The sequence below is a fragment of the Lampris incognitus genome, chromosome 1 (assembly GCF_029633865.1).
Source record: "Lampris incognitus isolate fLamInc1 chromosome 1, fLamInc1.hap2, whole genome shotgun sequence".
In the NCBI taxonomy this organism is placed as follows: Eukaryota; Metazoa; Chordata; class Actinopteri; order Lampriformes; family Lampridae; genus Lampris; species Lampris incognitus.
The window spans coordinates 36971908-36989493 of NC_079211.1; the positions used below are offsets into that span (position 1 = coordinate 36971908).

At 42.8% G+C, this 17586-nt stretch overlaps 1 protein-coding gene across 1 annotated transcript in view; it reads right to left on the reverse strand.

The window, feature by feature from the left end:
* The window catches only part of slit3 (slit homolog 3 (Drosophila)), a 74987-nt gene that overhangs the window by 17950 nt on the left and 39451 nt on the right, over positions 1-17586 (reverse strand). The window contains exons 15-16 of the mRNA XM_056277538.1: positions 16043-16173; positions 1047-1201 (exon numbers count right to left, since the gene is read on the reverse strand). Of these exons, the coding sequence (XP_056133513.1) occupies positions 1047-1201; positions 16043-16173 (286 nt within the window). The remainder of the gene's footprint in view (positions 1-1046; positions 1202-16042; positions 16174-17586) is intronic.

Below are 17586 nucleotides of genomic sequence, written 5' to 3' on the forward strand. Positions count from 1 at the left end.
AGCGTTGACACCTCTTCCCCTTGGCAGGACAGGTCAGGGCTCGGTTGGGGTGCAATGAGGAGCTGCAATTACCATAGGTCCGGCGTGCTGCTGCACCCTGGGGTCTGGCAAAATTCACCTCGGGGCTGTCCTCCGGGGACCCAGGGCTCGGAGACCCCATGGACAACCGCACCGTCTGTATCATTAGCATGGGCTTGGGGAGGGAGAGGCTAGAAGGTGCTAGTTGCGATGCTAAACCAGCCGCAGATTCAAGCTGGAATGTTATTTACACAGCCTTTGCCAGGGTTAATCATCACGGGACATTAGAAGTTTCTCACTGAGTTTTGGGTTATTAGTTTGTTCAGCTAGCTGGTCCCTTATCAGTTCATCCTCGAGGACCCCAAACTTACAGAGGCTGGCCAGGCCCCTCAGGTTGGCTACGTAATGGTGGACTGAGTCACCCATCTGTTGCTGGTGCCAGTGAAAAAAGATCCAACAGAGCATAACGCTCTGTGGGGCAGCGAAATGTCCAGACAGCTGTGTGACACATGGAGGCGGGGCCAAGAGTCCGAAAAATCCGCTGTCCCTCGCTGCCCAGGTTGTGGATGAGCATAACTCTCTTCCACTTGTTGCTAACGTCTGTTAATCCAATGGCTGCTATGAATGTTTCAAACGATTCATGCCAGTGAGTCCACGGAACCGGCAGCTCACCGAACAGGCCAAGGAACGGAGAGAGAGGTGGAAACAGAACCTCCATCGTCGTCGCCGATGTTATGTTTAAAAACTTGTGGACTGCAACCTCAGTTCGAACACTACAACTTTATTGTGCGTTGCTCATCACAACTTCATCCGCTCTCTTTACATCTTTTGCAACCAAAGCTATTTTCAGCAGACTGTTGTAAAACTGCCGTGCTTACTGTGACAACTACAGCCACGACTGGTGTGGCTCATACACAACAGTAAACAGTTTGACATCGGTGTTTGTGGTCATCAAAACTTGACATCCTATGTGTCAACATGCATGGTTGTGTACCAGAATGTGTGTCTGTGTGCAGTGGTTGTCTTACCCCCCACATAAAGCTGGGTGTTGTGATCGACAGAGGGTTGGCGTGCTAGCTTGCCCAGACTCTTGGGGGCACCGTTGTCCACCACCAGGCTGAGGGAATGGTTCTGAATTAACAGCTCCACCGTGTGGAAGAGACCATCGTTCACTGACTCCACGCTGTACACACACACACACACACACACACACACACACACACACACACACACACACACACACACACACACACACACACACACGCAAACAATAGACAAGATAAAAAAAAGAAGGGCAGATGATTAGAATGATCTTCTTTATGACGAATTACAGGTAATATCTACGTCCGATTGGCATCAGTAGACTGTTTGCTTTTGCCATTCTGTCTGTTCATGAAATGACCAAAAAAATAAGGGATTATAAAAAAGAATAGAAGAATACCTATACTGAACTAGTTTTTAGAGAAATGAAAATGACAAACTCTCAAAACGGTTCATGACCTTTTGCATCACATCTGACCCTAAGAACTAAGTCTGTGTATGTGTGTTATGTACGTGTACATGTATTTGTGGTGTATCTATCTGTGCATGTGTTTGCGCGTGTGTGTTTCTGAGATTCTGCACCAAGTTGTTTTCGCTGGAGGGGCGACAGACAGCTATAGAGACAGTGGTTTGGCATGAATGAGAGAAAGAGAGAGAGCGTGAAAGAGAAGCAGAGAGATAGACGGTGGGGTGGTAAAGTTGATTGTGCCTCCGTCCACTCAAATTCTGTCTTTCCCAAACCCGGGGAAAACAAGCAAAGCATCAAAAACACAAAAGAGCGAGTGAAGCCACTCTTTCCATTGGTGGTCTGCTCCAGAGTCCCAGAGCTAAACGTAAAGACAATACTTCCCTGTGTCTGGGGCTGCTTACCGTCTAACTTAGTGAGGAGCCTTAAGCTTGCTTTGACTGACAGCTGTTTATAGAGCTTTCAGCTCCCAGTTGTGTTACATTAACAGCAAATGGAAATGTGGCTGTGAGCTCTGGAGGTGGGCCGAGATTGCAGATACTGAAAATGCTGAGCATACGGAAGGAGCGAAAGTGAATCCCTTGAAGGCCATGGGATATCATTGTTATAATAATAATAACAACAACGTGGTCTGAGGCACAGCTACAAAAAGTTTTTGACCTTTCTTGTGATTTTGACCACGACCTCGACCCAACTGCCTCCAAAATGTAACCAAGTTATCTAGGGGACCATTACCCATCTTTCCTGAAAATGTCATGTCATTTGCTGCAGCTGTTCTTCCATTAAGCTCCTGACAAACAAAAAAAAAACAAAAACAACCCCCCCCCCAAAGACAAACTGTACCAAACACAATATCCTTCAAGACAGGGTAAGCATAATATATGAGGAGAATGGAGAAGTATGGAAAGAGGAAAATGGAGAAAACAGACAACCTGATTTGAATTTAGGAATAAATAGAAGAATATAATATTTTTCCAGTTGTCAATATGAGTCACTGCTTATACAATAGAGCTGTGCATTTAAAACTTTAGGGTCTTTATAATGGTTAAAAAACCATTTTCATCTTGCATTTAAATGTTTTGCAACCCCTGAAGGTGTTAAGATTTACAGACAGGGTAGCAACCACGCTGTATGTGCATATAGATGAAAAGACTACACCTTATGAATTGGTGTTATTAGGGTAACAACATGATCCTGAGTCAGACATTTGCACTTTCCAATAAGATGCATAAAATACAGAAATTAAGTAAAAAAACAAAAAAACAAAAACAAACCCTGGTCTAACATTAGAAAGAAATTGCTCATGTAAAATTCAGTGGTTCTGGCACCGGCATACATATTTTGTACATCTGATCTAAGGGTGAATTTATTTATGTGATGAAATGAAACAAATACATAGACAAAAGCAAACAACTGTAATTGTCTTCCTAAAAAATATATATATATATATTTGAGACTCAGCATTCAGACTGTGGTTTCTAAAACTAAGAGACATTTACTTCGACGTAGACCCAACACAGACACATGTATGGTTTGCATTAGAAGCCTTGTAATTCAATAATGGCTTCAGACAGGCCTGTTGCAAGCAGGCAACATGCCGGTCTGCGACCTCTGAAGATTAGCGCTCTTGCTTGCTTTCCTCACAGAGTTGTTTTTTCTCTTCCTCCTCCTCTTAACAGGAATCAAAAGACAGAAAAGGAGAAGAAAAGAGGAGTGAGGGGGAAAGAACAGAGGCGGGGAAGACAGGAGACGAGGAAGGGAGAGGGAAGAAGGAAAAGAGAGAGAAGGAAAGAGGAGGAAAGGTCATGCTCCTCAACTGTAGCCCCCATTGTCTCCTCACCGCTTCTCTCCTCTCGTCTCCTCTAAGTGTTTCTCATCTTACAGCATCCCCCTTTTACGTGGCAAACCAATGAGCACCGCTCAAGTAGCCCAAATCAGCAGCGCTCATCATTTTTGAATAGATTTGATGCTAACACACTGATGAGTATGAGCAGAACTGAACAAGCCAAGTATGTGATTGTGCACATACACACATGCATGTATGTGCACAATCACATGCATGCATGTGCACATGTGCTTACATATACAGAACCTGAATTAAGAGCTGTGACATCGCTTCTCCACCTGGTGGCAATAGAAGACCAATATTCAAATGTACAAGAACCCTATTTGCAAGTATGTGTGTGTATATGTGTGTGTGTACATGTTTAGCTATCATATTCAGAGGTCCTCACAAGGAAAAGGGTCTATTTTAGGGTTAGGACTTGGTTTTAGGGTTACGGTTAGAATTAGGGTTAGGTTAAGGTTAGGGTAGGGTTAGGCATGTAGTTTGTGTGGTTAAGGTTAGGGTTAAGGGCTAGGAAAAGAATGTAGTCAGTGAGGGGTCCACACAAGGATAGTGAAACCAGACTCTGTGTGTGTGTGTGTGTGTGTGTGTGTGTGTGTGTGTGTGTGTGTGTGTGTGTGTGTGTGTGTGTGTGTGTGTGTGTGTGTGTGTCATGTTTGCCAATATCAGGCTGTATCAAGAAAACATTTTCCAGAACCTGACTAAGTTGAATGTGTGTGTTTGTGTGCGCACATTTATATAAATCTGCGTTTGTGTGTGTGTGTGAATGCACATCTGCATGAGTAGGTGTGTTTGTATGTACAGTACGCACAACCACACTGTGTGTGTGTGTGTGTGTGTGTGTGTGTGTGTGTGTGTGTGTGTGTGTGTGTGTGTGTGTCAAATTCTTTGAAGTCACTGGCTTGGCTCTGTGACTCAGTCAAAAGCGGCCCATTATAGAATTCAATAAAAACAAACACACGGCTGTCGCAGATTTCAACCGTCTCCCTCTCTCGTCCCGCTCGCCCAAGCCCACAGGGCAAGTCAATTTCCTGTCAGTCCAGAATCAAAAACACTTAATGCATGCACACACACACACACACACACACACACACACACACACACACACACACACACACACACACACACACACACACACACAAATAAACGTCTTCAAAAAAACTTCCTAAAACCGAGAAGTGCCGTATTATAAGTGAATCAAAAACAAACCCAGAAATAATTACCGTTCACTGACTTTATCTCGAAGCAAAAAAAGATATTTAGATTAGAAACAACTGTGCAGATCCACTTCCATCCACTATTGAATCTAATTAGGTACTGCTATCATTTACTTACAAGTTTTCCTAGACCACATTTGTGGTGTGTGTCTGTGTGTGTGAGTGTGTACATACATTTCTTTAGTTTTGCTGAGCTAAGTGTGTGTGTGTTTGTTCACGTCCACGTATGGCTTCTAATCGTCAGTGTGTCCTTTTTTGGCAATGTCTGTGTGTGAATATTTGTGTGTGCATGGGCGCACGTTTCTATCTGTGTGCGTATGTGTGAGCGGCATGTGTGTTGTGTGTGTGTGTGTGCCTATAAATCTGTGTCTGTGTGCCCAGGCAAGCATGCACAGTATGTGTTTATGTGTGTTTTTGAGTCTGAAAACATTTGTGTGTGTGTGTGTCTGTTTCTGTGCCTCCGTATATAGTATACGAACATGAATCTGTATGTGTGTGTGTGTGTATGTGTGTGTGTGTGTGTGTGTGTGTGTGTGTGTCTGCTCAGCAGCCCACTCTGGTTAGAATGATGTGTAGCAGACAGCCATCCCAGTCCCATATTGCCGTGGTAACCTCAATTAGTCGTTGCTGAGATGGCAGCTGCTGAGCGGCGAGCCTGTTCACTGCTTTCTTCCTCGCTGTTTTAAAGCTCTCGTGAAACCAGGCTGGTCACTTAATAGGAAATTTATACTTTCTTGGTTTTAAGACTTTAAGGAATGGAGTCTTAGATTTTAAATATCGGGTATCCGTTATTGGTTCTCTTGGATTTGGTCCTAATAAGGTCTCAGGAATATGACGGGGAGTGGGTTTCAAGCTTTATGATCTATAACCTTTGGGGGACTGGGTATGTTTCTTTTTCTTTGCCCTTGTCATGAGTATATCAGCCTATTCTGGCTATTGTTAACAATAAATGGTATCAACATTTTCAAAGGGAACAGTCTGATATTGTGAATAATATTGGAATATGAAGGTACCTCTGAATAAACTCAGCTGTGAACAGTGCTACACACACAGGCTTTTATGGTGATGTTGGTATGTGTAGGACCTGTCTTCACAGCTTGGTCTATTCCTGCTCTCATTCCCTTTCCTTCCATTTCCCCTCCCTCTCTGCATCCCTTTTCTCGCTTCATGCAGCTTTTCCTCTTCCTGCCCATCCGTCTCTGTCATCATTTTACCCGTCCATTTTCTGTCTCTTGTCGTCTTCTTTTCCTCAATCTACCTATCCCTCGGTTGATACCTTACTCCATCCATCACTCTCTTACTCTCTCCCTCTATCCTGCTGTATCCTCCCTGATGAATAACAGTAGACGTGCTCTCTTTGACCTGATGGGAGATTAGTGTGGCATTTAGTAAAGGCCAACACATTAATATACAACACCCACACTCGGACACCTGTGCACACAGGGACACAGGCACATCCACAGACACACATGCATGCATGCATGCATGTGGTCTTGCACACAATGCACCTGTGCACATAGACACATACAACCAAACAGGTATGCACACACATACATGCATGCATTCATATACGTACAGACACATGCACACAAAAAATAAACATACACATGCACAAAAAGTCATACACGGTCCACATTTATATTTATACACAATTACACACTCATACACAGTATGTCACAAACAGGCGCATGTATACATACATAACTGCACACACACACACACACACACATGCATGCACACACATACATGAATACGCATGCAAACCAACTCACACACACACACACACACGTCCATAGACACACATGGTTCACTAACATGTGCTTGCATAAACACCTTCACTACTGTTAATAAAGGCATGCTGGAGAACTTGTATATCATGGATCTTGGATTCTGTCTGGGATTATTTGAGCATGCATCAAGACAGCACTTGTATATGTTTTACCTCCCATCTCTCTCTATTGAAATCTTTCCCTTATTGCCGATTTCTGTTTTACTCCCTCGTCTCCTCTCTTCCTTGTAAGGCTATAGAATGGGTTTGAGTTCAGGCTACAATGAACAACTCACACCTGAACGCCAGCAGTTGGGCAGCCAGCGTAATGAACACATTGCACTGCATTATGGGTTTGCAAGTCACAGAGGCAAATGCCCCCTAGATGCTAATTTTCATCTCCTTTCTTTCCACCCCTCTCCCCTTGTCTCTCGCCTTTATCTCGCCTTAAATTCCACTTTCCGTCACTCTGACTTTTCTATCTTCAGCTCTCTCCGGATGTCTAATACATTGCCAGGTGAGTTTAGGGAAGGAATGGGTCAACTCTAATTTATACCGTCTATGAGGACAACACATTAGAGCAATACAGTGGAGCAGATTGCAGAGGGCTTCACCTGTCTTGCTTACACAAGTTGCTGTTCTCGGAAACTGCGACTTCATATTCAACCGAGTTTACTTTGGAGCCAATAGAGAGGAGAAGAGTTTGGTGTCGGAGAACGGTGCAACGAGTCGTTCTTTCAGCTGCGACAGTGATGTGTGTTGATGTTGGCAAGGTTTTTTACCAGGCCCCCAGTATGGTATTTTGCTGCCTTGTAAGGGTGCCTGAAATGTTCATAGGCAAAATCAAATTCAGTGACCTTCACTGGCAATGCATTTGCTGTGCAGAGAGGACTTTTCTGTCATTATTATTATTCCTTTCTCTTCTCTGTTGAGACATTTTTATTTTTTGTAAATTTTTAGGTTGTGAATAAGAAATGCTGAATATTGATGCTAAAATATATAATCCTATGGGGCATTCGGGTGGTATGGTGGTCTATTCCGTTGCCTAACAACACAGGGATCTCCGGTTTGAATCTTTGTGTTACCTCCGGCTTGGTCGGGTGTCCCAACAGACACATTTGGCCACGTCTGCGGGTGGGAAGTCAGATTTGGGCATGTGTCCTGGTCGCTGCACTAGCGCCTCCTCTGGTCGGTGGTGGTGCCCGTTCGGGGGGAGGGGGGACCGGGGGGAATAGCGTGATCCTCCCAAGCGCTACGTCTCCCTGGCAAAACTCCTCACTGTCAGGTGAAAAGAAGCGGCTGGCGATGCCACATGTATCGGAGGAGGCATGTGGTGGTCTGAGATCGGGACGGCTCGGAAGAGTGGGGTAATTGGCTGGATACAATTGGGGAGAAAAAGGGGGGGTCCCCCCCCCAAAAAAAATCCAAGGAGTCAAGTAAATTCTTTATGAGACAGTATAAGCCTGTTTCATGCTATTGACAGGTGATGATTGCTTACGACTTGTACTGTCTCATAGAATTTACTTGACTCACTGGATTATTTTGCTCATTTGTTGAGCACTATCCCTACCATTGAGTGTTTCTTTTAACAAAGTTTTATATATATATATCCATTAGTCAAACCGCTTATCCTGCTCTCAGGGGTCATGGCTAAATGTTAATGCCAATGTGAAAAAGAAAACGAGTAAAGAAATAAAAAATGGATCGATATGTTGACTATGACTATGACTTAAAGAGTGGCAGGGATGGCATTTTCAATCCGTGTTTCTTTGTTTTCACTTGGATGTTTTTGATGATGTAGTCCTGCACACAAGGAAAAGGATGAATGGCTTAAAGCTGGCCAACCAAAAAAAAACACAGCTGTTTCACATTTTGATTTTTTGGACTTTTCAACAGTTTGCCTACACTTTGCTTACTATATACATTTCCTTGGAAACATGGGTGCGGTTTCTCTCTCTTGCCTCCTCCAATACATGTGGAGTTGCCAGCCACTTCTTTTCACCTGACAGTGAGGAGTTTCACCAGGGGGACATAGCTCATGGGAGGATCACACTATTCCCCCCCCACAAAACAGGCGCTCCGACCGACTAGCGGAGGCACTAAGTGCAGCGACCAGGACACATACCCACATCCGACTTCCCACCCACAGACATGGCCAATTGTGTCTGTAGGGACGCCCAAGCAAGCTGGAGGTAACACGGGGATTTGAACCGGTGATCCCCGTGTTGGTAGGCAATGGAATAGACCGCCACACCACCCGGACACCCCTGTGTGTACCTATCTTTACAGGTGTTTAATCTACTTGAGTTGTATCAGCAAACTTTCCTGGCAATATTCCCACACCATGCATGTTGTTATGCCTTTGGGGTGCTGCACACTTCAAATGAGATCCTGTTTAAAGCGTCAAACAGCTTCAGAAAACACCTTTCTCAGAGTCAGATTGGAAAGCTCTGCATCCAAATGCCTCATTAACTTAACTTAACGAATTGAATTGGTAAACCAAAGGGAAAAAAAGAAAAGACGAAAAAGTCACCGATTTTCAATTTTATCAGCATTGAATTTGCATTGGCTTACGTTTGGTCTGGCAAAAAATTGGAACATTTCCCAATCATTTCAAGTTTGGCATCAATTCAACGGACAGTTCCTTTGCCTATTTGTCTTTACACAAGATAACAAGCTCAGGAATCGCCATGAAACATCCCAGGGACTGGAATCGGGCCCTGGCCCTTGGTTTCACAACCACTAAAAGAGGATCATTCTCAAGTGCTGGCAGTAAGTACATGGACAATATCTTGTAATGAATCTGCCAGTGATCCAAACCCGCTTTCTGGACAGTATCAATTTAATGGTGGTGGTCTGTTCTGCTGTGCTTTGCTAGCTATGCTATTTTAGTTAGTTTATGGTTTATTTTCTAAATTAAGGCAGATAAGAAGCTTTGTGCAATCAAAGAGATGGCACATGTATGGGGGGAGTACATGGTTGGTTGTGGTAAGTTGAGCCCCGGGCTTGGAGTTGGGTGTTCTTTGGTGTTACAGTTTGGCTAATGTTAAACATTACATAGCGACAATGTTTACTTAGTGCTCAGCTTTTGGCTCAGACATGGTTTGGCTATATGGATATCTTAATCGCTCTGTTTTACACACACACTCTTTCTCTCTTTCTTTCTTCTCTCTCTCTCTCTCTCTCTCTCTCTCTCTCTCTCTCTCTCTCTCTCTCTCTCTCTCTCTCTCTCTCTCTCTCTCTCTCTCTCTCTCTCTCAATATGATACATATGGGAGCTTCTGCTTGCTTTTCACTAATACATCTCCACCTCCCTTTGTCTTTCTCTCATGCATCTCCCTCTCTCACTTGCACTCTTTTGTACTTTCTTTCTCCTCATCTCTGCCTCTAACTTTTCCATATAGTCTCACTCTTTTTCACTCGCTTTGCTTCTCTATTTTTTACTCTATCCTGCTTGTCACCCTGTCATGATCTCGCTCCCATTCTTTCTTACCCACAGTCTCTCTCTCTCTCTTTCACTCACTCAGTGCCTACCAGGCGTGGTCCATGTCAAGCTAACAGGGCCAGACAGGGATAATTCCCTGACTCACTCTGCGGTTTACTTGTCCCTCCTCTCCCCCCACTTCTCTTACTCCATCCCCTCTGTCATTTCTCACTCTTCTCTCATCCAACCTGCCATTCAACCGTGTCTCATGGTCTTTTCTTTCAACCATTTCTATCCATCTATTTCACCCCCCCCTCACGGTCTCTCCTTCTGGCAGGCAACGTATTCAACCCATCTGTGTCTGTATCATGTCTGTTATTTCATTTCCTTTTCTATCCACCCAACCAACTACCCACTTATCTATCTATGAGCCTGTCTATATATAAACTATATATATCTATCATCCATCCTTCTATCTATCTATCTATCTATCTATCTATCTATCTATCTATCTATCTATCTATCTATCTATCTATCTATCTATCTATCTATCTATCTATCTATCTATCTATCTATCTATCTATCTATCTATCTAATCTATGAGCCTGTCTATATATAAACTATATATACCTATCATCCATCCATCCATCTCCTCTGCTTTGACCATTTCAACCCATTTTCCACCCCTCCCGTCTGTGCCACTGCCTAATCCGATTCACTCTGTCATTTCCATTCCTTCATTCTTTCCTTCCTTCCTCTCAGACCTTCCCTTCCTCTTGTCTTTTTTGCCTGTGTGTTCTCTGAGTACAAGCATTCCAGACACTGGCACATGTCCTGGTTAAGGTCAATTTGGGGATAAGCAGTTTACATGAGTATTCCCTACCATATCCTTGTCAGAAGTATCCCCGTGTATGGAAATAAGCAGAATTTGCCCAAAAACTATCCAAGTAAACAGCACTTTAACAGGCACCGAAAGTCAACAGCACACAGGTTAATGAGTTCATGATGATGCTTTAGTATGCATCACAGTGTTATTGAGTTGCTGAAGGCAGGATGTGGCATTTGTATGCACCACCATTTTAATACTTGGGTATTATGAATCACACTGAAATATTACTAATAATGCCAGCACACCCAAAGTTTTTTTTAAAAAGCTAAGTTTATGTTTTAAGCCAAGTCGCAATTATTTCTCTTGTGTCATATGATGAATTATTGTTGTATATATCAAGTTGTTTTAACCGCAAGGGCAGCATAATAAACAACCTGACTCCCTTTCACAGAGGCACACCACAGAAACTGCCGGATATGGTTTGACTACTAGAGACCCTAGCCCTCTTTCAACCTGTTCAAACTAATGACAGGAGAGAGAAAAAGGGATAGAGAGAGACAGAGAGAATACACTTTCTCTTCTGCTGCTCCTTGCCTTTTCTCCCTGTCTCTCTTGCGCTCTCTCTGTCCATCGGTCTCTTGTTCCCTTTCTCTCTACTCCTGCTAGTCTGCTCTCAGACTCTCCATCTTCAGTCGACTTGTCCCCACCCTCTCTCCTTCCATTGATTCATTTCCACTTCATTTTTTGGAGTTAGCATTATAAGCCCGACTGCACTGCTAACGTAGCTGTGAATGTTAGCCGGTCAGGGTGTTCCACATTGGCCAGTGCTGCATACGACGCGGCTGATTTTCTGTGCTGGTGGTGCAAACTGAATTGTGATTGTAATTTGGTATCCCCTCCTCGCAGTTCTCTACATCTTTATTTCTGTCTTTCTCTATCTCTCTTCGCCTGCTACAGACAGGGCAGACAGAGAAACAGACAGAATCGATAAGAGCCAGTCATAACCAGACAGACGGCATTCTCTCTCTCTTTCTCTCTCTCTTCACCTCTCTTTCTTGCAAAAGTGTCCATCACAAAGGCACCATGCAGTCAAACAATCCTCACAAGTTATTCTCTCTCTTTTTTCTTTCCTTCTTGTACAGGTTAGTGTACAAGTGTATAGGCATGCCACAGAGAATTTAAGTGGGCTGGATTGTGTGGATTTGAGCTTCTGACATCAATCCAACTTTGATTTAATCAAAGGAGTGCAGCAATGTGAGTGTAGGACATGTTGAATGGATTGTCAGGGCTATATATACAGTGTGTGACGTTACAGAGGAAACATTTTTGCAGGGAATAAAAAAGGATTGGGATTTCGGCAGATGGCACAAATGCACTGCACAAAACATGGCAATCAGTGAGGAACAAACCTATAATGGAAAAAACAAAAACAAAAAACAAAACAAAACAAAGCTTTTTGTAATAGTATAGCTACTTATCTTGCTTCAATAAAGCAGCTGCTACTGCATTAAAATTAATTTTATTTATTCTGGCAGCTGAAACAAAAAATCAAAAACCTAAATATGAAATAATTTCCCCATGGTCGCATCAGTAATGTAGCGAATTTAACACTAAAACTTTAATTCCCGGCTGCAAAAAAATGAAGACCTCTGCGAAAACCTTTTCTATATTACACATGACAGACCATGGGGTAGGAGGCTAAGCTTTAGCTGCCTGTATTAATGTAAGAATGCATCAATTCATTTAATATAGGTGGCTCACTGCTGTAGCTGGAAGAGCTTACGACCGCTCTGAACAGCTTACCATGTATTACAAATGGCTTAATGAAGAGCTGCAGCAGAAGACCTGTGGGTGTCAGTGTGAGAGACATAAGATAGAGCACGCATTACTGTGATGAGTGAACCAGAAATTAAACTAACATTGGCTTATAATAACTGGAAGAACAGAACATTGAAAGCAATGCAATGAACAAAGAAAATCCTTTGCTGTGTGTTCTCTTAAGTCCTGTTTCCATTTGTTACAAAAAAACACGAAAATGAGAATTTAGAAAAATGCTGAAAATGGAAACTGAATTACATTGAAAGCAGTTTTGAGTGCCACAATAAAATTTTGACCTGGTACCGGGTGGTGTAGCAGTCTATTCCTGTTGCCTACCAACACAGGGATCGCTAGTCCGAATCCCTGTGTTGCCTCTGGCTTGGTCAGGCATCCCTACAGACACAAATGGCTGTGTCTACAGGTGGGAAGCCAGACCTGGGTATTTGTCCTGGTTGCTGCACTAGTGCCTCCTCTGGTCGGTCGGGGCCCCTGTTCAGTGGGGAGGGGGAACTGGGGGGAATAGCATGATCCTCCCACGCACTATGTCCCCCTGGTGAAACTCCTCACTGTCAGGTGAAAAGAAGCGGCTGGCGACTCCACATGTATCGGAGGAGGCATGTGGTAGTCTGCAGCCCTCTTTGGATCAGCAGAGAAGGCAGATCAGTGATCGGGACGGCTTGCAAGAGTGGGGTAATTGGCCAAGTACAATTGGGGAGAAAAAGGAGACCCCCCCCCCCCAAAAAAAATTTTTTTTTGACCTTGTTCTGATCTATTTACTCTTGCAATGTCAGACAATGTACTTACGATTTTTGATCACAAATATTATTTTTGCCAGTGGTTTCTCTTTTAAAGACCTGGCTACACAAGAGTTGGATAGAATAAATGAAAATAAAATTAATAAGTAGAAAAGAAATGAAAATGACCACCTATACTAGATGCCAAAGTAAAGAGGAAAAAAAGCCATAAATGAAATGTCATTCAAATATGCATTTATAACAAGGTCATATTCTCTGCCTAGACTGCCCTGGCTCTTTCCATAGCTTAACATGGAATATCCCCTCCTAAGAGGTTGCCTACATAGTTTGCTATGCAATATTCTGGGGCTTACAGCAACTTCTCCTGCTTGCTAGCCTGCTGAATGAAGGCTATTGTTTCTTTTGTTTGATGGTTAACTTGTAGAGACTTTTGATGTTTTTATTCGGGGACATGACAGTCTAGTCAGGACTGCAAATGAATTCTTGATAGTTCGCGTTTGTTTGTTGAGGGAAATGCTTGGATATGGAAAAATGTGTGTGTATGTGTGTGCGCATATGGATGATAGAGAGACTGAGAAAGAGGGCTAGAGAGGCAGAGTCTGTCTTTGGTTTTGTGTACATGGCCAACTCAAAACCTTGTCCATTCATCTTTAAATGTCCTTAAAATAATGTACAACTGCTATTATTAGCCTGTGTAAATGATAATTCCCACCAGCGCAGGTAAATAAAAAAGTTGAGAGTGTTTTGACTGATTAAGGTTAGAGTGTATTTGCTTTTTGTGTGCTGCTGTCCTTAAGTCACCTTAAAATTCAGTGAAATTTACATCCTGTGTAAATTACAATTTCACCGAATGGACACAAATAAAGCATTTAAAGTCCCACTATGTACGTTTTTTTTGCTCATTAGCACTTCTGTCGCTGTGAGTGCTAACTGCACCATGATTTAGCCACATTTCACCTTTAGTGACATCAGGAGTGGTGTGCAAACGAAATTGCATGATCAGCCCGGTCCTGAGAATAGTCAACATGGGTGACAACATAATTTTTTTTTTCATTGTGAGTGGCCAGCATAGTGGCCCAGTTGTTAACGCTGTCGAAAGATGTATACTATTCATGTTTTTTTCATAAAAAAAAAAAAAAGCACTGTTGTCTCAAGGCAAGAAGGTCCTGGGTTCGAACCCTGGGGTTGTCCAACCTTGGGGGTTATCCCAGTTCGTCCTCTGTGTGGAATTTGCATGTTCTCCCCATGTCTGCGGTGGGTTTTCTATGGGTGCTCCAGTTTCCTCCCACCATCAAAAAGACATGCATGTTAGGGTTAATACTCCTGTCTGCTCCTGACCAAGGCATGGCAAGACGAACTGGAATTGGTCCCTGGATGCTGCACGGCAGCTGCCCACTGCTCCTAGCTACACAGCTAGGATGGGTTAAATGCAGAGCATCATTTCCCCATGACGACTAATAAAGTATATCAAAAAATAAAATAGTTTAATAATAAGCTATGGCCACGTCAAGATAAAATTATCAAATAAAATCTAAAAACACCAAGCTTACTACAATTAGAAATAAGTTGCTAAATTGGAAACTTTTGTCCCACTACGTCAGTTGTGCTGAATGAATTTGCGGAATAAATTCAAATAGGAGGAAGCAAACCATGTGTGTACAGCTGACAGTTGTAGATCTCAGGACCTATCTTTATTCCAGTTTTATTCCTCCAATTATCACTTTTATTTTTCACCTGTTTTCCTGCCTCAAATGTTATCTGTTTCCTTTCTCCTGAAGGCCGTGGGGCCTCTGTCTGCCATTGTTTCATACATCAAAACAATATGGTCTTGGTACATCTCCTTTAAACTCCCCTGGAGCCATTACGTTTCACTGATATGTAAAATAAATCACTTCCTGTGCACTGCCACTCCCCCCCCCCACCACCACCAAAAAAGGCAAAATACCAGTCGTACCTGACCACAAAGTCTGGGAGAGGCAAAAACCATTGATACCATAATGCTAATGAGTGGGCTTTATCTTTTAGCATCTCAACCCATGTATTATATGGAAGAAATGACAATATATTTATTCATTTTAACTCCACAGACTTTTACATGTGAACGTTAATGGGTGAGTGACTGAATGAGGTTTTTGTCGTAAAATAAATCTTAAAAATCTTGAACATATGAAATATCTGAAATCTGTAAATTATGATTCTATTTAATGGATGCAAAGAAAGTGTGTGTGTGTGTGTTACTGTGTGTATGTGTGTGTTTAAGTGAGTGACCAAAGAAACATGTTCTTCTGCATGTGCTTGAGTTAAGCCATTAACATGCTAGAAGACTTTTAAAGTCCAAACCAAATTGGATAAGATTTGGCTTTGCACATTTAATGACTGACTTTCACCAATTATAATCACACACAAGCCCACTTGTTCCGACTGCAGTCATAGAGGATCACACACTTGTTGACAAGCTCAGATATGTCCATATTCAAGTCATAAAAAATCAAACATGTTTGATATTATTATGATAGCTCGACTGGTTGAAGGCTTTATCAGGAGGCGAACTTTTTGAACCTTAAAACCCCGCACGCTAAAATATAATGTGTCAGCTGTCCTCTGTGACCTTCCCTATTTTGCAGAGACTCATGCAGGCTTGCCACGATCTTGAAAATCAGTCTTCATGGCCAATTTGAGATTATAATCAGCCTTCAGATCCTCCAGTGTGAGTGACTTCAGTGAAAGTGACTGAATTGGATCAGCATGCATGCGTCTACTGTCTATATGTGAGTGTCTATGCACACATGTGACTGAGTCACCGTGTGTGCTTGTAGGTTTATGTCCGTGAACGTATGCGTGCACCTGTTCATGTAGCCTACCTATAGACAGTTGTTGGTGGATAATTGGCAATGTCATAGATGAGTCGTATGTGTCCTTGATACAATTCAAGCGCCAAGGGATCATGGTCCTCCTTATATAAAAGAATTCCATTGTCTTTATCTGTTGCCACCTAGAGGAAAAAAAAAGAAGAAAGATTTGGATATAAAGAGAGATGAGCAGAAAGATTTTAAGGGGTAATCGTGCAACATGATTTGTTAAATTATCCTTTAGAAACACTGAAAGTTGACAACTGGGAAAGAAATGAATGCACTAGGCCCACAAAGAAAAAAGGTGTCATGGAACACTGCTGTAGGTCATATTTGCTGACAGCAAGTCAAGTCTGTGGGTACTCTGGACCGGTGAGGAATGAGGTGCAAAAGAGTCAACATATGGCAAAAACTGGAAAGAGATTTGTCACGGCTTTTAAAAGTCTATTTCCATGTCCTCTAATGTTGACCACTGGGCCGCTCAACTTGGAGCAATTAGGGTCCAAGTGCTTGGGTCCATCATAGCTTAACAGCAGTTGTTAAGGAAGAGGTGGAACATCGCTTGTTCACATATTCCTACAGTGTAGCTGGTGTGGGGATTAAAGCTTGCAACCTTTTGGTCACCAGATGGTTTCTCACTCTTGCAGTCAGTCCACTTCCCACCTTAAAAGATTTAGTTTTTTGTTGTGTATTTTTGCCCATTCTTTTTTAGACTTTAGTCATAACTGTTGGTAAAATTACTCATCTGTGTTGCATCAAAATCCTGGTTGTGGGTCAATAAGTATAGCGCTTTACTGCATGAATATGAAAGACAGCTTGAATGGAATGAAATACATCACAGATCTGCAGCAAGTCCTTAAACAAGGTCAAGTGTACCTCCCACCCTCAATTTCTCCCTCATACACACACACACACACACACACACACAAACACACATACACACACATTTAGACTTGGTGTGTTACAGTTACTCGTGTGCTCTGCTAAGCACTAACTAACTAGCTGAGAGGAAATAGGGCCAAGGGGCCAGGCACTTAACACTCTGGCTTGAATGGAGCATAGCCAAATCTACACCTGCTAACAAGCTGCTGGAAAGAGAGGGGGGGGGGCTGACAGAGAGAAGTAAAGGGTGCATGAAATAGAAAGAGGCAGACAGAGTAAAAGAGTGAAATATTGTTCTGTTAAGGGCAGGAAAGGAGGAAATGACAGAAGAGAGTGACAGGAAAGGAGAACCTAAGGAGAAAGAGGGAGGGGCAAAAAGAGGGAGCGGGAGAGAGAGCACCTTGATTTATTGAGTGCTGTGGCCCTTTCACCTTTTTCCATTCTCCCTCTCTCTCTCTCTCTCTCTCTCCCCCTCTTGCTCTCTTTCTATTGCATCTGAGTCAAGGAAAGCTCCTGGCAGGAACACAGTGGCATGCTCATGCTCACACACATGCGCCTGCGTTCTCTCTCTCTCTCCACCCCCCCCCACACACACACATACACAAACATTACAAAGAGTTGTTACATATCAATAACACGCCACTCTAGGTATGTTTCCTGTGCAGCTCTGACAC